Source organism: Athene cunicularia, assembly GCF_003259725.1.
Source record: "Athene cunicularia isolate RWA chromosome 4 unlocalized genomic scaffold, athCun1 chr4_part1, whole genome shotgun sequence".
NCBI classification, from domain to species: Eukaryota; Metazoa; Chordata; class Aves; order Strigiformes; family Strigidae; genus Athene; species Athene cunicularia.
The window spans coordinates 41,883,976-41,908,052 of NW_020799098.1; the positions used below are offsets into that span (position 1 = coordinate 41,883,976).

At 34.6% G+C, this 24,077-nt stretch overlaps 1 protein-coding gene across 1 annotated transcript in view; it reads left to right on the plus strand.

Moving 5' to 3' along the window:
• Nucleotides 1-23,688, plus strand: part of SPOCK3 (SPARC (osteonectin), cwcv and kazal like domains proteoglycan 3) — a 135,285-nt gene extending 111,597 nt beyond the window's left edge. The window contains exons 5-9 of the mRNA XM_026847039.1: nucleotides 3,080-3,199; nucleotides 14,167-14,388; nucleotides 20,859-20,921; nucleotides 22,162-22,299; nucleotides 23,335-23,688. Coding sequence (XP_026702840.1) covers nucleotides 3,080-3,199; nucleotides 14,167-14,388; nucleotides 20,859-20,921; nucleotides 22,162-22,299; nucleotides 23,335-23,507 — 716 coding nt within the window. The 3' untranslated portion in view covers nucleotides 23,508-23,688. The remainder of the gene's footprint in view (nucleotides 1-3,079; nucleotides 3,200-14,166; nucleotides 14,389-20,858; nucleotides 20,922-22,161; nucleotides 22,300-23,334) is intronic.
• The last annotated feature ends 389 nt before the right edge of the window (nucleotides 23,689-24,077 follow it).

Consider the following 24,077-nt stretch of genomic DNA (forward strand, 5'->3'; position numbering starts at 1 on the left):
TATAAAATATATTGTAAGCACCATTGTGTGTGTCAAGAAAGAAGTGTATGTGGTTTTTCTTTTCTGCCACGTTTTGGCACACATCTATGTTGAGATAGGACCAAGCTGGTGTTTTACTACCTGATTTACCTTTGGGAACTGTCAGAAGATTCAGTCTTTTCCTTTGAGAAAATTTCTTTGTGAAGCCACTAGTCTTCTGTTTCTCTGTGTTACTTGATGGGGTAATGAGTGCAGCTTTCCTGCCACTGTCATGGCTTAAGTAGTCCAAGCACCTTGTACCTAATAATTCAGGAAATGAGTGGTCTTGGTTGAAACGTGCTCAAATGCTAATCTCTAACTATAGAAATATCTGTACTAATTTAAGGATATATTTGCCACTAGTAAATACCTATGTTCTTACATACTTACCTATATCTGTTTTCTGCTTTGTCATTTTCCAGTATAAAATATCATGTTGTAATAAGGTCTCTTCTAATATATTTTAAATCTTGTGTCAGGATAATACTGGCTTTTTCTCCCAGTAATGACAGTATAAAACCCCAAGTTTCATCAGATTGTTGTTTCTGAAATTCTTCAAACAATATAATGTAACAAAATATTATGTAAGAGTAACCATGGAAATGAATGAATACTGTCATCAGATGGCAGGGAATTAACCTTAAGTAGCTCCAACCAAAACCATATAATAGGAACCATAAAATCAAAACTGCATTCTTAATTTCTTTTTAATTATTATTCTGATATTTTAATGTTTGGATAGCTAGATCTTGAAAGGTATTCTGGAAAATGGTAAGTATACTGTAATCTGAAAATTTAATTTCTCAGTGGAAAATTCTGAAATAGAGAAGAAAAAAAAGGGTGAAGGAGTGGGAATCGGTAAAAAAAATCCAGTGTATTTTACTTTCCAGCAGTCAAAATTAAATTGCATGAGTAGCTGTTATTTAACCAACTAAAAATTTTAACCTATTTCAAGCATCCTGTGGAAATGAACTAATTGGCAAAAAGTTTCATTATATATATATATATATATATATATATATATATATATATACACACACACACAAATATATGGATATTTATGTGTGTCTGTGCCTGTGAGCTTATATACTGGCTCTGAGTAAATCACTTCAGCATCAGAGGTTAATGAGAGTAGCACTACATATAGACAAGTTAGAAGTAGATGAAAATAGCCAGGTCAGTGCGCCACATAAATGTAGCTATGTTATTGCTGAGACCTGTGGTGGTATTACACAGCAGTGTGCAGGGTAGATAGATCAAAGCAGTTAGATGTCAGGTCAGGCACCCCTAATGACTGTGCTGTGTTCCATAACCTTTGATTCAATTCTAAAAAGCTTTCTCTTAAACCAAGGGAGGGCAGTTAGAGAAGGGAACAATATTATTCTATTTCACCTGTAATGGGAGGGGAAATTAAAGAGGAGCAGGGTGTCCCAAGTTAATATCTGATTCTTTATGCTGACCTGTCAGCTGGCAAGGATTGGTAAAGGAAGGTGTCATTGTAGCAAACAGAATTCCCACAAGTTTGAATTATGATGTGTAGTCTTGGCTCAGGAGACCATTTTCATCTAGTTGTTGTGATATGACATTTTTGAGCATACATGCCCATATATCATTAAAAAGAGTTTTTCTCCCCAGTTCCCCATCAAATTATCAGAAAAAAATTTGTTCCATTACACAAGAGAAAAGCACAATACAAGTTTTGTAAAAATGTCAGTTCATAATGTATGCAAATGTATGTATAGATTGCACCTCAGTCTTTCATGGAGAGAATCAAAGTCTCAAGAGAGCCTTCAGCAAAGAATGAATAAACAAATGCTCAGATGCCTGCTGTGGTACAGGCTTTGATAGTTGTTGACATAATGACATGTTTCAGTCTTACTCTAAAATACAAATAGGTATTTCACAGTGTTGTTCAATTTAATAAAGTGTGCTGAAGGCTATGTCACCAAGTATTATGGATTACTATATAAGCTGAACTGGAGATTTGTTTTCAAGATCATCACTCTGAAGCTCTGCTAATTTGGGTATGAGCTATTTAGATTGTAGCTTAGTCAGTTACTGGTAGACCTGGAAAATTATCCTGATTTGGAAGCAGTAACTTAACAAGGGGCAGTGGAAGGTATTTTGTTACCTAGGGAGGGATACATCCATTGCCTTTCCTGCTTTTGTCATCTTTCAGATTGTATTATTTCATTTGTCTTCACCCTGTTTCTCTCAAACACACAAAATGGGAAAAGAGAGTTCTGGAAGGGATATCTGCTTGCTCCGAGCAGACCTTTTCTTCGTCTTCTTCAGCAGCTTAGTAGTGAAGGTGAATAGGCCTCCTCACTGCACATCTGTATTATCTGCTTCTGCTGCTGGCTTCAGTGCTATCAGTACTGTACAGCACTTCAGCCAGCCTGATACAGATGCTCTCTTTGGTCTTGCATGCTTTTTTAGCTTTGCTTTTTCTGGTCAAAGAAGCCATCCTTTCCATCACCAAGTGGCTGTGTGGTTGCCTGTTTGCAGTAAGGTGCTCACAAATGTTGGCTTGTAAAACTGCATTCAACCAAATAAGCTTTCAGGACACTCATGAAGCACTTTCTCTGTCAACCCTATTTCCTCTTTTCATTCTTCAGTGTAGGAAAGCAAGCTGGGTGTTCCTGCATTATCTGCCTAAATCACATCTCTGACATGTTCTGGTAGGGGTTTCATTATTATTGTCTTAATGAAACTCCCAAGACTGTAATGGGTGTCTGCCGTACAGCATCGTCTATAGTAAGATATGAAAATGCCTGTGCTAGAACTGTTTATAGTAGTTTGCAAAGGTTGGTTTTAATTTCTCTCTATATATAATTGCATAATTGCTTTATACATTAGGCATTTATTTCTGAGGACCTTAATTGGATTTTCAAGGCATACCTAAGTAACAAAACTGAACTATATTAATTAAAGCAAGCTGTGGAAAATATATGGGGTTTTTTGTGTGTGTGTTTTGTTTGGGGTTTTTTAAGCATGGTTTGAAAAGTTCTATTTAGTGCCCAGGAGAAAAACATTAAACTGCTCTGCATTTTGTTTTCAGTGTGCAGTGACCTGGAATTCAGGGAGGTTGCAAACAGATTGAGAGACTGGTTTAAGGCACTTCATGAAAGTGGAATTCAGAATAAGAAGACTAGGATTGTTCAGAGGCCTGAAAGAACCAGTAAGAGATTTCTACTTGTCTTATTTGATGTTCTTTCTGATACTTTTCTGTACTTTTGTATTTCCATTTTAAGTCTTGCTTTATTCTCATGTGCTTTAAATAGGCATGTGTATGAAACCATAACTTAGTGCTTTTCCAAAGTTAATTTCTTATTTATGCCTTAGTACTGATATAAGATGTTCTCTTTAAACTTTCAACATTATTCGGCATGACTTTTGCTTCTAAGAATGTATGGCAGCTACCATTCACAATGCTTTTATTTGTGAATGCTATCAAATTGTCTGTTTGATAGAGCTTGATAATTAGCTGCTGTATAAGGAGACAAAACAGAATAAACAAGTAGGGATTTTGAGCAACTTTTTCATTGAGAAAAGTGAGTTGCTAAATGGCTAGTCCTAAGGAATAGTGTACAGGAGCTGTAATTACATGTGACCCCATCATTGCTAGTTGATGCCACTGTAGGTACTGGTACAGAAGAACACATGAAAAAGAAGCTTGTAAGTGAAAAGGAATTTTCATGGAAATGCTTCAAATTGGAAAATACTCAAGAGTACTAATGAAGTGCAAATAGTAGGGGCATAATTTATTTTTAACCCCCCCATATATTTAAATAGTTTTTTTGTTGTGGAAAGTAATAAAGTTTTAAAATGTGTTTATCAAACGACTTATTTAAAATAGCAACTGAAGTGTGCAATAATAGTTTCAGGAGTGATGTCCTACTGTGAAAGAGAGTCAAATCAGATTTCATAGAGCAAACTATGAATTCCTCCATAGTATGTTTCACAGAACTTGGCCACCACTGGCTGCTTACCTTAGTTCCTTCATTATTAACTTTCTGAGTATTTGGGATTTTTTTTTTCACTTTTGTTTGATTGTTATTTTGTAGCGTTACTTTTTTCAAGAAATCCATTTATTTCATTTTTTTGTGTGATTTTTTCATGCTAAGGAAATACTAATAATTCTGTAAAGCACAATGAATTAAAGGTGATTCTCTGTTATTTGGGAATACTTCTCTTAATATTGAGAAAAAAAATGTTTCTGAGCTCAGGTGGTAATACAGTAATACCACTTTTTATTGAGACTGAGAAAAACACATTTAAAATCATTTATTTCCAGTTTACATTCTGGTTGGTGCCCATAACTGGCATGTTACCTGCTCCTCATCCAGTAATGAATACAGCAGAAATACAAAGTTTGCAGCTCTTAAGTAAGCATTTATTGTATAATAATAAATAAAATGTATCTAATAATATAGCTAGTGTTAGCATATTGTTCAGTTAAAGGTCAGCTGAAACTTTACATAGAGTCCTGTTTCTTGCTGAATACTAACTTTGTTGAGTGTATAGGTAAGGTCAGAAATGCAGCACAGCTGTTTAGAAGCCTGATAATACAGTACAAGTTCAAAAAGAAATTTGGGCAATGTTAAATGAAGCAACTGTAGAGCTATTACATAGATAAAAAATCAGTGTTTCGAGTAATTGGGTTCTATGTAATATGGGAATGTAAAGAACATAATTAATACATTGAATACATTGAAATATAGTGCAAGCACAAAGTTCTTAAGAGTGGGAGATTTTTTACTTGGACATTTTCCTTGGGCTATTCCCTTAAGCACCCAGATGACACTGATAAGACCTAGTTTCTATTCTTGAGACACATGTTTGCATCACATGTATGTGGATATATTATACTGACATTTATTTTATCACTTGTTTGTTTGCAAATTTTTACTTTGTAACAGCAATGAAAGACTGTGTTTAGACTTAAGATATAGGATTTTAATATGTGTGACTAAAAATGCAAGTGTCTTGTGGATTTTTATAATTTTTTTGACCTAGAAATATGTTATGTGAGCCAAACCAATTGGTTTGCTTTTAAACTTCAGTGATCACATACTGTAACATCGGCAAGATTGAGTGGTGTCTATCTAATGTTGATTTTACATCTAGTACATCCTAAATGTTCATGGTTTGGCCCTTCATGTACAGTGCATAAGATAATAGCCATCTGCTTTGATTATGTAGACCAAATCAGTTGTGAGATACATAGGTATTCTTAGAACAGGTTGTTCAATTGCATGAAGCACTTTGGTCTCTGAGCATGAGGAGAAATTCTGCAGAAAATGTTATGGTCTCATTCTCACTATCTTCCTCCAAAGTTTTAGGATCTCTGGGATCCTAAACCCACCTAACCTGAGCTAGTAAAGGAATCTTTCTAATGCAGAGAGATGTATTTGCCTTTAAAAGCCTTCAGGTGATGATCTTCTCTAAAATTACAATTTTTCTAATGGAGGGGAAAAAATGGGTTTGTGTCCCAGTTTTCAGAATTTCCTTTTGGAAGCCTTCAAAGTCATAAAGTTCTCTCCTTTGATGGTATAAAGAATTTACATGTACTTTAGGAGGTATATGAAATTTTTGGCACAAGTTATCCTGGATCCTACCCTACCATTTTTTTGAGACAGAATCAAGTGTTGATTTGGATGGCTAAGAATAGTCTTTTCAGGGCTTCTTTTCATCAACAGGTAAAGAAGTATAATCTCTGAGGAAAAATCTGTTTTCATTGTACTACTGACTACAGTCCCTGTGAACATGGTGCTGTCAGAGATGTTTAACTTACACTTTTAACATGGTACCAGAAATTAATCCTAAACTAGAATCTTGTAGCAAATATTAATTGATTACTATGCTGGTTTTAAATTAGATTTTCTCTTTCAAATAATTATACCTCATCAACTTTAAAATAGAGATTGTGTTACCAGAATGTTGAAAAGTTTGCTATTTGTTATAGGCATGCTAGGATGTAAACATGGAAGTTTGGTGATGGGCTTTGGCAAGTTTATTTTCTTTTTACTAAAACAAAGCAAATCAAATTGTAGAAAATGATTACATGTGATACAATTACTTTTTCCTATCTTTTCTTCTTTTCTTTTTCTCTTTAAAAAATAAGTTTTTGACAAAACCCAATGTCCTACAAAAACATTTGAACAATAACTGTTTAGAGTGTAGTGGTCTAGCACTGTGGTCAGTTACTCAAATAGCATGTATCTAATTGTGAAAAAAAAAAAATGCTTTCAAATGTAAAAGATCCTATTTGCATAATTTTTACTTGATTTTATAAATAGCCAATATTTAATTGATTGAATTAATTTGGCAGGCTACTGCAAAAAGGCCATCCATCTATATACAGAAAGTGATCAAATGAAAATATTATCAGTAGTAGTTTTCTTTCGTTTGTGGATTCGGGGATTAAAAATAGTTTAAAAACTGGTTTCATTATGCAACTGTATGTTTTTTTCTGGTATGTAAATTTCTGAACTTCCAAGATTTCTCATTTGAGGCAGCAAAAGATATTGCATCTTAGCAGAAATTAACACGTTTGAGGTTTAGAAGAGGATATTAGGTCACTGTGTCCCTGTAAACACACAGAAAAACAAAAATAATGATAACCATTCAACGTGATAATGTCCTTTCTGATACCAAAACTGTTCTTCAAGAGCTAAGCTCTTGAGTAGTATCCCTAATGAAATCCCTCAAAGTCAGTCTCCAAAGTCATAGCAGGTCCAAGATATCAGGTCCATTAATTTTTAAGTATAACAGGGAGTCCAGCTTCTATTTTGAGGATGTCTGAGAGCTACACCTTGAAGTAAATCTTGTGAAAAACTTCCTAATCATGTATAACAACCTTATACTTAGCACATGACTTGATCTGTACAGAACAACAGCTACAACAAAAAGCCACCTAACTGTAACTTCCCCTTTCAGAGTCCTAATTATTCCAGCAGATCCCTGCAGCTGTTCATTACCTTTGCAGAGTTAAAAATCTGTTTTGGCACCTTTTTCCTCCAGGATGTCCTTTATTCTTGTCATAGAGTTCTTTCCTCACTGAAAAACCATTCTGCGTTTAAAAAAGCAATTTATGACAACCTTTCTGACTGCGTGTTTGCATTTAGGTTTTTTCATGTTTCAGTCTGGGCACGGTCCCTCTGACCAAGGTAGATGTGGTGCAAATTGATAGTGCCTTGCTGGTGCTTTTCAGAGTTGTTCCAGCTATTAAATAGTCCACATTGATCTTTACAATCATTATTTCTAAATAAACCAAACAATAGCATTTAATTTTTTCTGCTAGAGCCATCAATATGCTGATAACAAGTTAAAAATGTAAGGTGCCTACATTGTTGTGTTTTCACAAGAGTTACATAATTTTGTTTAACTGACAAGTTTTTTTCCAAAGCTGAGCCTTATTAGTAATAACTGGAATATTTCAAATAATTAATAGGGGTTTATTTCCAAAATCCCTTTTGTGTCCAGATGTATTCAGATCACATATATCTAGAAGCATCATTGCTAGAAATGCTATATAAACACTTAAATCTTGTTCTCAGGCCACTTACAGTCTAAATAAATGACACAAAGGGGGAAAGGATACTACAGGAATACTCCCGTTATTATTCCCCTGTGGATGGTGAAATAAGAGTTGAAATATTGAGATTTTAAGTACCTCTTTTAAAGTCTTTTAAAATATTTGTTCTATTTCTGTATTAATTTTGTATGATAAAACTCTAGGGAATTAGTGCATCAAATGCAAAGCACAAAAAATACTGCAGTCCCACAAATATTTCTGCTAACAGGCAGTCTGTTTCTGAAGAATACTTGTGTGCCTTGTCATGTTAGAAGATGAAAGACCAGAGACCAATGGTAATAGAAAATCTTCTTACCGCTTGGGAATAATATGATTATTTGGAGTATAATGCACTAATAATTTTGAAAATAACATAAAAATAGAAGTCTGAAAGAAAATTACTTACAATTGGCTTGTCTGGAACTAGCACAGAGAGATATTATCACACTTAAAATTACCAAATACCCTTACAGACTTGCAGCAGAAAAAGACCAATTTTGTGTAGAAAAGTGTAAATAAAATCAACAATTTCAGATCTTTGCTTGAAGGTTTTTACTTCATTCTGACTATTCTAAGTTCCTTATCAATGAAGAGACACAGGTGACATTATGCAGATATAAATTAAAGTTCCGTGATCTTCACTGCTGAAGTATATTTGGAAACCCTGATGTACAGACGAAACTCATAAGCAGAACAATAAGTTTTTGCTTACCCTGTCAGGATTCTCCCATACAGTCATTGTATAGTTACAAGACATTAAAAGAATTGCAGTTTTAAACATAATTTTTGATGTCTTGAAAATGCTGACTGCCTGAGAATTTGATGACTTCCTGAGATTATCTGAGAAAATGGCCTGTAAACTGTACTGCAAAATTGTACAGGCTCACAACCTGAACCATAACTCTAGTTTCCTAGAAAGAAAAGATTCTTCTAATGACTTTCTGCACGTACCAGGTTAGTGTAAGCCCAGGCATCCTTAAATGAAGAGTCTAGAAGAAATCAAGCCTAGAAGTAATTCTCAGCAGGAATCTTAATCCATCTTTCCTTAAAAATAAGACTTTGATTGAACTATATCAGTATTGTTGACTGAAGGGGTTTTTCTGACTACATCTTTTGTACAGAATTATCCTTATACACAATGAATCATATAGATGTATATTGTAGCATTTTATTTTAATTCTCCCTCCTCAGGTATCTACTACTTTTCTTTAACAGTCACCTCTATTAGTAAAATGGTCAGTCTGGTGTCTCACAGAATACATTTCATCTGAACTGTCAATCTATTAGCAAACTGGTACCCTCCAGCAATAGAATCAATCTCGATTACTGCCCACCACCCCCAATAAAATTCTCTAACACTTTCTGGGAAAAAAAAAGAGACTTCAGGATGCACACTTTCACAGGTATTTAAGGGACTGCTTTATTTCTTTCCCATGTACCTTTTGTTGTAAAATGAGAGTCAGTTATCCTAGGTATTATTCTAAGACCTTTGGTGTTTTCCCCATGTCTTGCCCTAACACAGGCTCCACTCCTACCTGTGTAAACATAGTAAGGGGGAATATATTACAACTTTAGAGAGGTGACAGACAGTGTTATACCTAATGCTGTCTCCTTTCTGGGCTAATATGGAGTCAGGTGAGTCTCACCTAGATTGTCACTTTTGTGAACAGCAAATATGACAGAAAGCATTCATGTCTGCCTAGTCCTCTCTTTAGTCCTTCCTGCTCAGGGCTGTCCTGGTAAAAGTACATTAGGAAGGAAAACTTATTCCCAGCTTGTGCACAGTAGGCCTCAGGTGTGAGATGCTGTTAACTGAGTATTTTCTGACAGCCAAAATATTAGACAAATCCATCACAAGTGAAAACCTTCTTGCTATACAGCTTGCATGGTGAACAAGTAAAAGCCAATGGTCTAGATGGCAGTCAGGATTCTAGCAGAGTGCATGTGTGTTGACTCACATGTATGATTTGTCAGTGGTTTTTATTGTACTGGACAGGGTACTGCTATTGGAAAGAATCACGCAGTTTACTTCCCTTAGCATATGAGATAATCAATTTTTTATATAATGCAGTATGTGAGCCATATGTATGTATGCTGTTTTCATTTCCATGTAATGTTAAAAGCTTTATCTCTCAAATGACACAAGGATTTATTACTTAAGAGCTTAATAAGCAGGCAAACAATAGTTTTACCCTGAAAAGCAGATTATATTTACTAAGAGTTAAAATTCTCCCTGATAAATAATCAGAAGCACAGGAGCATTTCTGTTTGTTCCTTTTGAGGAAATGTTTTGAATGCTAGTGTCTAAACCATGGAGGAGGGGTATATTTCTCAATAATATATCCCTTGTGGTTGTTTTGACTGAGGAAAAGAGCTTGAACTGGTACTTCACATTTTTCTAGACAGTGTTCAGAAATAGCTGCATAAAATGATATTTGGAAATAGATTTCAACTAAGTGGTTAAAATGAGAGAAAGAAAATCTTATTTCATAATTTACACATCTGAGCAGCAGTTTTTGCTCTGCTCAGTATAATGTCCTGGTTCTTAATCATCAAGAGGAAATTACTGTCCTTCAGCTATACTAATTTTCTCCCTTTAGTTTCTGCTTTTTGTTTTGTGTCACAACTGTGAAAAATGAACATGAAAAATTAAAAAAGAACAGCATTACAGTTGGTGCTTAAAGTGGTAATATGTGTAGTCTTTGATTTGGGTAATTAATTTCCTAGTTCTAGGTCACCTGCTGATTTTGCAGTTCTTAGTTCTGTTCTTAGTTCTTAGCACCTGACCCCTTCATGTGTCAACCATGTTAGTAAACTCTATATATGTACTTAAGTGCTTTGCTGACACTTTTTCTCAAGTATATCACCTTCAAGTATATCACCTTCAAGAGTGACACCTGTATTATTTTATCAATATTATAGTACAGGAAGTAAGTAATTTCAGAGAGAAAGCACTTCTGATAATCTTAAATTTGGACAGTTCCATAAAGGATCTTTAAAATTGAATCAAGAATTTTACTTTACCACAGTAATCTCTTAAGGGTTTATAATGTGAATATGGAACTGAGGTGATGATCCTTATGTGGTGTAGCAGTTCTGGAGGAGGTGGACTGATCCATTTTAGATCAAACAAAGCTGCTTCTTTCTCTGTCAACATGTGCCTGGTTTATGTCTGAAATACTTCAGCCGTTTTTATTTATTTCACTCAAACTAATATTTGACATAGATTTCAGACATTTCTATGCCATATCTGCAGTGACTGATGGTTGTGAACGAGTTTGGCTTGGTGAAACAAGCAAATGAAAACTAAGAAGAGATGTGATTTTTCTCTATTTAAAACAACACCGGAGAAGAGAAAAAACTAAAAAAATAGTAAAACCAACAACAAATATATATATGGGCTGTAAATAAAAAGGCAAAATACTTCAGAAGCAAATTCTGAAAAAAGAAACATAAACTACTTTCAAGGTAAAGCAAGATTAGTGTTTGAAGTTATTACATCAAACAGCTATTTAACAGAAAGCTAGACCCCATGACCCACAGTGCTTTTTTCCCAGTATATGATGCTATTTAATAGATAGGTTATGACAGCTTTAATATATGTAAACTTTATTTTTTAGGCTTGGAAATAGCAAAAGAAAACAAAACAAAAGTTTCTTATATAAAATGTTATTGTTTGAAGTATGTTCATTAATTCTGATGTGCCAGTTATATTCCTGTTTACTGTGAAGTTTATATCATACCTATCAGACTTCAAACTCTACATTTAAAAATAAAACTATAATTATGTTGAACTTTAACTGGATTTACAGAAAGTATTAGAAGATAATTTTTGTGGTTCTTTCCTGTTGATATCAGTGATCTGTAATAAAGTAATCTGGTTTTTAATAGTGTTTCTGACTAATACAAATGTTTCAAGATCTGTTCTTAACTAGGACAAACATAGTAGATAAAAATCCAATGGGACATCACTATTAGACACACTTTTTAAACAAATCTAAAAGCTATATAGAAAGAAGTGAGAAAAATTGAGGAATGGGAATAGAAGATTAATTCAATTCACAGTCTAATTCTAGTTAAGGGAATCAAGAAAAGAATAGGGATAAAATCTTTGCAGATACATATCGTTCCAACCTTAATTTAGTGATGCATAAAACTTTTGAAATGTTCAGTGATTTTTCACTGTTTTTCAGATAATTTCTTTTTAGAGTAAAACTTAAAACTGATTGAGAGAAATAAAATAAGGAGGCATTTGGTTTTTTCCCCCTTTTTCTTAGTAGAGTTTATTAAATACATAACACTAGCTTCTAATGTCCTAAAATATAAAGTGCTTAATGGTGAGACCTTTACCAGCACGGACCACAAATGCCAATTTTAAAATATTTCATCCCAAGCTTGAAAGTGATGCCCTTTTCAGTAAACCCGTGCTTAAAATTTCACATGCAGATATATTGTCTTTAGTTACCTATTTTGGTCCACAAGATCTGTCCCTGAATACACCTTTAAAGTTGCTTTTGTGTTATATTCCCTTCTAGCTGGCATTTTATTCATCAAAATGTGTCTCCTCATGGTTGCTCTTTTTCTGCAACTTGTCTTACAGTTTGGTGAGCTGGCCAGAATGCCAAACTCAGAAAAATTTTGTGAACACAAGAATTCCTCCCTTCATGCAGGTACACAAAAGGCAGGATAGGAAACAGTATGTTTCACATAGACCCCTTTCTGAATCCAAGGTCTTGAGGAGGATCTCTAGCTAAAAGCAGGACTAGCAGAGAAAAGAGAAATGTCTGGGAGATGTTAAGAGGCCTTCAGAAACAGAGCCTTAGAGGTAAATAATGTTATACTGAACATTCATTCTTAGACAAAATGTTTTAAGGTGGAGGAACCTTCCAGAATTTTTCAAATCAGAAACACCTGTTAAATAATTTTGATATCTTTTACAGATAAAGTTGAATAATACATCTGTTCTACATCCTTCTTCGTTCAGACAGGTCCTATCTCTCTCTGGTCTTCCTAATCCACAAAAATAGAAGTTGTTTTATCTTGATGTTTTATCTGGGACTAGAGGAAGGAAGAGCTGGCTGAATGCTTGGCTATGTTTTTTTAATTGTGTTAAACAAATCAAAAATATCATAAGTATCAAATGAATTGCTTTATATTTTTGCTTTATTCTTTCTGTCTAGCAGAAATAATAATGAATGCAACAAATTGTCAGGGAGCAAGAAAAAGTGAGACTGCCCTGATAAAAAGTCATAGTTGATTCAGGATTTCTGGGGGAGTTTACATGGTTGTCTGACTTCCACAGGGAGTTTTTGATGTTATCAGCTTGCTTCTTCACCTTTCCAAAGTGGTCATCCTACCATGCCCCAAACATACATATATAAAGGAAAATCTACTGATTTCTAAATCTGATTACTGAGTTGTCCAAGTTGATCTGTTTTAGCCATATAGGAACTTTTTTCAGATTTCTTTATTGTTTTCGGAAAAACAATTAAGGCATGCAGGCTTGATTTTAACAGCAGTAGAAACTGGGAATTCCTGTGTGCTCTCATGTCAACTTTTCTATAGCCATATTCTCCAATCTCATTTTTCCAGTGCTCGGTTTTAGCTTAAAAGTTTTTAGAAGAATAGTTAGTATTTAGTAGCACAAAATCTTGTTCTGTATTAGGATGTATAATCAGCTGCCTGGCCACATGCACCATAAGCCTGTGGTATGACCCATAGCACATGAACAGGAAAAAAACGCCTGTGTATATCCAATGCAGCTTCTACCTTGGCAAGGGATCTGGTGGTTTCTGAATTTCGCATCCACGTCAATATGCAAGTCTGCATGTACTTTACAGATGATGCAGGAAAAACAAACATGAAGTCTGAGCTCTGTCTACAGGAATAATTATCTCAGTCTGTTCCTGATGGCCCTTTTTCCAAGCAATAATTTAGGAAGATGCAAGCTGTATTAGTAGGTCTGATACTGGTAGCTGGCTGCTCTTAGCAGTCATGTTTTCCATGGCCTCCTGCAAGATGTAAAGTACATCAGGTAAAGGTAAAATAAAACTTTCAGGGCATTGCTGAGGCTGAGTATTGTCTTCCTTTTACAGAATGAAATGTATGTTATACAAAGGAAACATGAACATCTCCATCACGTTACCTGGAATTTATTATCGTCTTAGTTCTGTAAACATTGCAGACCACTTAAGCTTCACTATCCTGATTTATAATATCACTAAAATTCCTCAACATAATTATTTTCCAGGAAATCACTGTAGATCATTTATTACCTTACATAATGTGTGTGCTATAGGTGTAACATTTGACAAGAAATCTTATATTTCTATACGCTTTGAGACTGATGGCAGGGTTAATTTTTTTAAGCAGGTCAATTCGAGGATATTTTAAAATGAAGCTGACATAATTTATACATAATATTTCAATAGTATACACTGTTTATGTACTGTATCTATGTGCCACTGGAGAAATTGTGATGAAGTAGCATTCTTTTGTGCGGCTAAGCTCAGCAACTACTGTATCTTTCCTGCTATATGGTTTTTATTTTTATTTTTCTTGCTTCTTAGGATTTGATACCAGCATTTTGCCCATTTGCAAAGACTCCCTTGGCTGGATGTTTAACAGGCTTGATACAAACTATGACCTGTTGTTGGACCAGTCAGAGCTTGGAAGCATTTACCTTGACAAGAATGAACCATGCACCAGGGCATTCTTCAATTCTTGTGACACATACAAGGACAGTTTGATATCTAACAATGAGTGGTGCTACTGCTTCCAAAGACAGCAAGGTAAAAGATGAGAACAACCTGCATATGTATATGACTGACCTTTTTGTAGTGTTTTATCTTTTTTTAATGTGTTAAGAAGATTACAGTGAACTACAAGCTTTTAAATGCGGTACCATGAATTTGTATTAAGGTTCTTGACCTGTCATGAATCCCTAAAAAGAAGTAAAATAAAAGCCAAACCAAACAACCCACCAAGCTAAATGGAAAGGCTTGCTAGAAATTCAAGGATTCTAAAGTGCAAAACAGTAGCTAATGCTTTTACAGCAATATTGTTTCTCGTGCCAAATTCCAGCAAGTCTGCAGAGGAAAGAGACCAAAATAAAGAAAAATGACTTAAATTATTTCTTTCCCAATCTACTTTGCCTCCATTATAAAATAAACTTTTTTATTGCTAAAGTAGGGCATATTAATGTTCTGTTTTGTGAGCCTATTAAAATATCTGAATGAACATTATGGATAATGTTATTTCCAGTCATTTGGACCTAAAACCAATTGATTTTTACTGCCTAGATGAATCTCTTGTTAATATCCCGATGCGATTTGATTAAACAAATAAACACAACCTAAACAAGAATTATTTTCCCTGAGGATCATATAACAATTTTAGATCTAGGTGATACACCATATAAATTAGATAAGTTGTAACGAATCAAATAATTTACTTATTAAATATTGTCTGAAACTGGTCAGAATTGCCCTTTCATTTTTCTTACTAACATGAGGGAGATTTTCAAAGGGATAAATAGCAACCAGGGTCCAAAGTTCTACAGTCAATAAAGGAGATAAGACTGATTTGATGGACAGTTTGCAAAGTCATTTCAGCCTTTCTGAAAATTTTAATACCAGTTTTTAAATCTCACTTGTGCCATTAAAACTCTCATGATCAATTCCTATTGGCACTCAGCATCTGTGGTTTGACGCTGATTTCTGTGGAAATAAAGATTTTTATCATGCCACAACTGCCAGTTGTAAGTCGTAACAAAATAAAGCTGTACTTCTGTAGATACATACTAAATAGCAGACTTATTTTCTTTGGTAACTTTGTAGTTAAAAAGTTAACATTTAATCTTTCAGGACACCTTTTTTTTATATAGTAGAACAATATTTTGACTTTTATTTTTATAAGCATGTATGTACTTCTAACAAAATTAGTAAATGAAAAGTAAGTCATCCCAGAAGTAAAGTAGTTCTTAAGGTAAAGAACTTAACGTGTTTTGTTCAGTTGTCGTTAAACTAAAAAACCACCACCGCAATCATTTCAGCTTAATATATAAACACCCTTAGTCTTTGGGCAACATAATTCTTTTCAGTTGTCAGAGAAAGTACAGTACATAACATGTGGCCTAGTATGGTCCAAGGTTCTTCCACTAATTGGCTCTTCTACCAATTTCATATAATGTGTGTACAGCATAACCAGGGCATTAAGAAAGCACTTCTACAGATTAGTTTCAAGTGGGTTTGCATTCTGTAGCCTATAAGTAGTTTGTCTAAAATCTCTGTTCAGCATACCTCTAGAACTCCATTCAGTATATAGTAAAAAATATGTATCCTCAACATTGTAAATGAGGCGAAATCTCAGTTTTGGCAATCCTTGCACATTAGGCATGCACTCCATCCCTCCAAATGATCAATGTCAACAAAATCTGTATTCTCCTTTTTTGAAGGTGTAAGGAGAAAAAGAAGGTTGTAGTCTTCTTTTGTCACATCTTATTAGCTCTTGCACAACTATCTGAATCCTAACTCCCTAGTGTATTCGTGACCCACTGAATTCTCTATTCATAATTTTTGGTGTTATGCCAAACCTTGTAATAAGTTCATGTTTGGTTATGTTTTACTTGATCAAACAATCTAAATAAGACCTTTAACTAAACCTTTGCTATTAATAGCAAAGAGATGGCTAGGTAGAGAAATTCAGTGGCTTCCTTCTGATGTTTACTAAAATAAGTTGATATTAACAGAATGCTTCAAACTATGTAGACAGATCTCTATTCATTGAGCTTAGTAAGTGCTTTCTAGGCAGATCTACGGTTTTACAGCACTGCTGTTGCTTAACAATATTCAAAGCGAATACAAAATTTAGTCAACAATATGTTATCATACTGGGATAGAAATTCCATTGTACTTTTTAAAAATGCCTAACATTTGCTTGAGTCCTTATCTGAGAAGCCCTCTTGCTCTTTGATCTTAGATCCACAGTTCAAGACTGTTAAGATCAGACAAGTACTTGCAATTCTTCATTCTTCCTTCCTGCCTGAGGTCTGTCATGATGCATTACAGTACACTAGACCCATTACTGCACATTACTCAAAACTTCTAGTCAATATAACAACTTCTTATGAATACTTAAGTCAGATCTTTCTTGCTTGGAAAAAGATCTTTCTGTACTAGCTGTCCCACCTTGACTAATGCTTAAAGTATGGCTCAGTGGTGCTTACTGAATTTTTTCTTGGCCTTATTCTGCTTTAAGTGTAGTTCGGTATTTCTGAGATACATCCAAAAGACTATAATTCATTTCTGCAGTACTTCAAAATCTGCACTTTGCCAGTGTTCTTTACAAGTCTTCCTGTATGCTTTGGTCACTATTGCTGTCTAGTTTCAACTACAATTCATGAAAGTGCTTCAATGCCCATCTTCAGAACTTAGTTTGATGCTAGCTTAACACTTTAGTGCTTATCTAAATGCTGAGGCATTTGCAGTGTTGGCCTTTTTGGAGGTTGAATTTCTTTCTGCCAGTACTTCATCATTATTACATCCATGTTTTTGTTGCATCACTGCTTCAGAGTAGGAGAGTAGCCAATTTCGCTGGGAATATTAATGCTTAGCACCTAAGGCCTCTGCATGGATCTATTAGTCCAGCACTTTTCTAAATGCCTTTTTCTTACATGGTCTTCTGTCTGTCAAGGCTAGAAGACATCTTTATGATGTTAAAACTAGTTCGTCTTACTGAATAATTATCATAAGTACTATTTGTTACATCAGTCTCTTCAGATTGCAGGACTTCAAATATATTTATAGATGGTTCTAAAGGGAGGTTTAACATGCCTTAACACGTAATCAAAGTCCCCAGAAAGATTTCTTGAAGTGCAGTATTGATGCTTTAAATCCCTAAAGTTCAAGTCTCCAACCAAGATCAAATATAATACTTGATCCCAAGCACAGTCAAGGTGCAACACAGCAACCTAATCTGCAGAGGACCATATGCCAGAAGCTATGGGCTTTGCCAATTATTATCTACTTGATAGATGGAGAATCACTGTTTTGTAATTGAATAAGATGGAGAATCTGTGAATGCTGGAAGCTCACTGTGTGGGTAGCAGCATCTTGAGACGTATCTGTTAAAAATCCTAGATGTTCTTTGTTAAATCTACCAGTTTTGCTCTGATTCCTCTGTTAATATACCTCTTTTTAGTAAATCAAAGCCTAATCATACTAGCCTTGCAGCACCTCTTGACACAACTGAATATTAATGTCTCAAGGGCCAGTATTAATAACATGGGATACTCTGGTGTACATCAGTACTTTGAGCACTGAAGAACTGTGGATGGCTGCTGTTAAGTGGTTCATGAATCACTCATAACAATGCAGTGATATTTTCAAAAAGACAATTCCTGCCACATCTATGAAAGTAGATTAAGGATGAATATGATTAGGTGTCTTATTTGTATTCAGATAATCAGTAAGACTGATGTCAGCTTCATTTCTATTTCAAAGAAAGCCACCACACTGATTTTTTAAAGGAATTTTTTCTCCTTGATTCAAGACAACCAAAAGTTGTCCAGTGACACTGACTTTTTTTACCGGAATAAGTTAAAGAAAGCTTTTCCAAACTCAGGAACTAACTGGAAAATAAAGAGGGGAGCATTATGATTTGGGGAGAGAGGAAAAAGGATATGCTGTGGACCAAAAGGAATTGGTTGAATTTCTAGCTTGCCATTTTCTTTGACAGTTTTAAGCACCAGAGTGATTTAGTATTGTTAAGAGTTTTTGCTGCTTTTATCCTGAGAGGAAAAGCTTAAGTGTGAATCTTGAAGACGTAGCTTCTGAGAAGAAGAGAGTTTTGGGTAAGTAACTTTCTCATATTGCCTTGTTACCTTTTGGTTAGTGGTATTCCTTTTTGTAATTATACCACCAAAGATTTAGAGCTTATATGAGGATTTTTTTTTTCTTTAGGCATAGTCCTTCATTTTTTCATTTCCACATGTTAGTGATCATGTGTGCAAATTTAGGATTTTTTTCCATAGAACAAAATACCTGTATTTTTCCTACTTGACTAGTTCTTCTCCTCCAGCATACTTTGAATCTTCTTTAAAAAAATAGAATAAAATAGAATAGAATCATTTAGCTTGAAAAGGACCTTTAAGGTCATTGAGTCCAACTGTTAATCTAATACTGCCAAGTCCGCCACAGTCCTAGATCCTTCTAGCCTGTAGTACTTGTGTGCATAAATGGTGGTCATTTTTTAGATTACTGATTAATTGGAAATACCTTTGGTTCAATAAATAATTGATCCTCAGAATGTTAACTCTAAATATTAGGAAAGACAGACACCTTAGTTTTGAAAGGTAGTGAATGTCTCTGGCATAAGAGTGAGAATGATCATCATCAAAGTACTTCTTACAACAAGAAATGTAAAACTTTATTTAGCCTCAGCAAATATTCAAAGACTGAAAACTTAAAACCCAATACCCATCCAATGATGTCAAGTCCCAGTGGTTTTAAAGAGCACAAACACAAAATTGCTTGGTTGTTTGGGAAGACATCTCTTGAAATTTTTTTTCTGACACTAAGATTCATGTGAACAGTATTTTAAAAGCAGAGCCTACCTTTTAGGCCTTCATTCTAAAAAGAGCCATTATAGATTTAGTATGAAAACCTGGCCTACCAGAGTTGGGGCCACTCTAAACGTTTCTAAGCTGCTTTAAATGTATTGGATGTGCAAATAGCATTTAAAATGTAAAGCCAAGAGAAATTAAGAGCCTGCTCTCAGTAAGCAGTTATTATTGTCTTCTAGTTTCTATTTACTCCGTTAGATAAGAGCTCTGTTAGATAAGGCCTATTGGTATATCTAGGATATGCCAGCCAAGAGGCTCTGTGTTCACCAGAAATACATTTTTTGATACTCAGTTCATCTAGGCATTTATCACCAGAGTCTGAGCATTTCCTCAAAAAAGGCACTTACATGTATTATAATGTATTCTTGCCGTTCCTGCATTCCTTTATGCATCTTGTGCTGCTCTCATCTGGCTAAAGGGTGAGCACTCTTGTTTTCTTTTAGGAGGAATTCAGGAAAGGCTGCTTTGGACTATCATCACTCAAGTGATTTTTGCCTAGCTGTTGCCCTACAAAATGACTGGGTTCTGGTTGAATTGTGCGCTTCATCAATAAGCTAAGCCAGTCTTACTCATCTTTAAGCTAGAGTTTAACTATATTTCAGAAGGGAGCCTTGAGTTAATTGCATGGCAAATGTGTATTCTAAATAATCAGAGTTTGCTAAAATGGAAAATGCATTTAATATTCATAGAACATGGGATTTTAGTGAGATGTTATCAGAATATTGTCTGGGAACGGTATAAGCTAAAGACAGGTGAGTAAACAGTACTACTGCTGATTCAGAATGAGAAATGCCTTTGTGCTAATGGTCTAATGTAGTATGCAGTATCAATATTCAGAGATTAGTACTTTGCTGTCTTTGATTCTTTCACTTATTCAACAGTAATGTATACACATTCACATCTTCCTTCCTATTCATTGGGCATGCTGTGATTTGCTTTTATAGACAGCAGAGAATTAAATTATTTAGAACTGTAGTAAGTTATAACTCTGAAGAATGGAAAACTGAATTTTAATACCTATTCTGCCTCTTAGAGCCATCATAAGTTTGGCCACTGTTTTTAACTGAAAGTTTGCTGAACATGAGGCTTTGTACCCATGGGATTCAGTCCTAAATTGTTTCAATAGAATAACAATCTTGTAGAATTCAGTGGAGAAAATTCTTATTTTCTTAGTGTAGTACGTGAAATACAGAACTTGAATATGACTTCTAACAAGGACAAAAAAAAGAAATAATTAAAAGAGCCGTCCTGTTTCTAACACACACATGAGGCAAGCTTCACAGTCACACTCTTGATTTCTGTAGACTGATAAAATAGAGTGTGATTGAGTTACTATTATGGTCTAGCATTCCTCAATCCTCCAGACTAGTGACTAGATGCTCACTTTCAGCTGGGTTAACTGGGAGTGGCCTTCTGCAAAAATCCGTGGTGGTACTCTAATTCATAATTCTGGAGCTGTAGCAAGATGCAATAATTCTTTTATTTCAGAGCTGAGAACATGACTACTAATGCAGGATGCTTGTGTTTCTTAAGATGGGTAGTTAGAGTTACCTTAGAATGTAGCAAACTGTGAAAACTTAGTCATCTTTCTCTCCTAGATACAGTGTAATCTGTTTAACATTTTTTATGTCATTTTAGACCCACCTTGCCAGACAGAACTCAGCAACATTCAGAAGCAGCAAGGAGGAAAGAAGCTCCTAGGTGAGCCATAGATCATTCTTTTGAAGGTTTTATTGCTTACATAAATAACCCTAGTGAAACAGCAACATAAAATCAATATTAATCCAACAAAGATAGACCACTGTAAATTCCAGCAACAAAATTTATGAAATTTTTGAAAGCTATTAAACTTAGTTTTATTACCTTACCAACCAAAAGATATTACATCTGTTTTATTACCCCAATAGAAGGTATGTTTTTACAGTTATAAAGGGGACAGTCTAATGCACTCCTGAATTAGTATCTCTGCTGATCCTTTACCTGTAATATTCTTTAAGTAATTGAAATCTTTGTTGTGAATCAGTTTATACTGTATCAAAATTACTGAAATGTAAAATCTTCATTTTACCGTTAGCCACTGTATAAAAGCTGCAATAAAAGGCTTGACCAAAAGTAGTCAAAACTGTATTTCTGCTAAGGATGGTTTCTAAAAACAGCTGTACACTTCAAAATGCTTTCATAGGAATGTTTTGTTTATTGTGGCTTGTCTACGTTTTATGGGTTTTTTTTCAAAAAGTCTCCATTTGTTCCAGATATAAAACAGGGGTTTATTTGCCCTTGGGCAAGTCACTGCCCCACAAAATAAGTCCCTGCTTGTGTCTCTTGTACTCTTGGTGGGGAACTAGGCTTAGAGCCTAATTTGCCTAGGTATCTAAATGCAAATTTAACATTCTTTTTTTACATTTGTTATTGATAAAATTGGTGTGTTGAACTGCATTTGTCTTCTGTGGTGGAATAATTAAATATTAGTAGGTAAATAAATGGATTGTAAAATAGGTATTAAATAAAAGTAATTTCTGAGCCTTGTATCAGATAATTTGTTAATCCAGGAAGCCTGGCCCTCATTCAGACTTTTTTGTGCTCCACAGATTACAGAACATACCATTCAGGGTTGGGTGCTACATTTGAGCTGTTTCCCCAGAATACAGTGAAGATCTTGACTGAGACATTCAGGGAGTAAGGAATATGTATCACAGGATCAATGAAAAAATTAAAGGAAGCTTGGTCACTTATTCTTTAAATCAGTCCAAGACTGATATGTGTTATTTTCCCTCTCACATTTGATATATTCAGTCACTTTCTGCTTAACTGAATTTAGTAATAGTAAACCAGTCAGTGTAGAGTCTGGAATGAGGAAACAGCAAAAGGTAGTTACTTTCGGCTATAATTGTTACATTGTCCAAGAGGCAGTTTTTAGTACTCTGATATTTATTTATCGCAGGGCAGTATATCCCCTTATGTGATGAAGATGGTTATTACAAACCAAGTCAGTGCCATGGAAGTGTAGGGCAGTGCTGGTGTGTGGACAGATACGGCAATGAGGTAACAGGATCCAGAACAAACGGTGCGGCAGAATGCGGTAAGTTAAGAATCCTTTGTGGCATTTGGTTTTAGAGGTGTTATTCCCTTCGATTATCAACCAAATCAAGTTTGTTTGGTAAGAACAGATGTGGGACCCAACAACATGGATTTTGAAGGAAAAAAAAAAAAAAAGTTATTACTTCATTAGTTTTTGTAACTCCTATCACTGTGTCAGCTATTAATAGCCCTCATATATGTGCTTAGCATATAGTGTATATAAATCAAGGGAAAATTAATTATCTAGATCACCGTTGGACAAGCCCCAAAATGCTTGATGAAATTCCTTTGGGTAATCAGCATGCTGCTGAATTCAATTTGACATTTTTTTCACTTTGTTTGAGGTAATTGCCAAAAGTTCCTAGCACACTAAATCTTCTTTTATTTTTCACTTCCCTGCAGCACTGTGCAAGTTCTTCCAAGAATTCCCCTGTCACTTTTATTTGATGTCCCAGATATAAAAAATGGCAATAAAATATTTTCCTTTTGTTAAAAAAAAAGTCTTACATTACTCCTTTCCACTTCATTTGCAACAAAAGAACATAGAGTGAAACAAAGGGTAAATTTGACACAGTATTTGACATTAAAGCTCAGGCCTATTGTCCATCAAATGCAGGATCCTTTATAGATAAATAGACAGTTCTAGATAGTTCAAGGTAATATGCAAGAACTGAACAATAGACACTGTATGTTATCAGTAGACCTTACTGTGATCTTTTAAGTTGGACTTAAATCTCTTCCAGTTGTTCCTGGCATTCATTATAGTTCTACAAATCCATAATATTTGTCTCCTCCTGTTAACAGTGAGAAATTCATCCCTATTCAAGTGGTTTTCTTTCAAGACAAAATAATTTTTATATCTTTTATGGTTTATATTATTTATGTTTTATTTCTGTGTCACACTGTGTAGTTAAAAAAAAAAGTAATTGTCCTGAAACTAAATATTCTGGTGTGCGTTTTGTATGCTTATGTATATTATACTATAAATGTGTAGTTTATCTTGTGTGTCTTTTCTGTAACTGTCATACCTTTTTAGCTATTGATGTAGAGACTTCAGGTGATTTTGCCTCTGGTGATTTCCATGAATGGACAGATGATGAAGATGACGAAGACGAAATAATGAATGATGAAGATGAAATTGAAGATGATGATGAAGATGAAGGAGATGATGATGTTGATGATGATGATGATCATGATGGATATATTTGATGATATTATCGGGTCCATGAATTGTACCTTTCTAAAATTCACAAGATGACATTTCATAAAATCCCTTTGCTCTCCAAGATCAAAAGGATTCTAACAAACATGTATATTTTGTATGATTACTTAAAACATTGCAGCTGGAGTCATAGACTTTTTTTGTTTAAATAAGAATAATTATATTATGTGCTTTTGAGTTTTTAAATGCCTTTGCGCTGAAGAAAACACATTGGAAGTCTAGCCTGAAGAAAGAAATGTTATGTGCTACTGAAAATATAAATGTGCAAAGTATACTATAAAAACAACCAGTCTCTTTAAAACTCCGGTAAAAAGATATTTGCCCTTACTTAGAACTGTGCATGTCCTCTTCAGAACACATACTATAACTTAACTTTAGTTCCATCGCTGTTTTATGCCCTGCAGGCTTTGCAAATTGTCCAGTTAATAAATAAAAATGTGTTACAGTACAAAAGCGTTGGTGCACAAGTAGCAATTCACCAGCCTTTAATTAACCAAAGGTATGGAGAAAAATTATTGGGAGAGAAAAATAAAGCAAAATTCTCCTTTGTGTTTGCA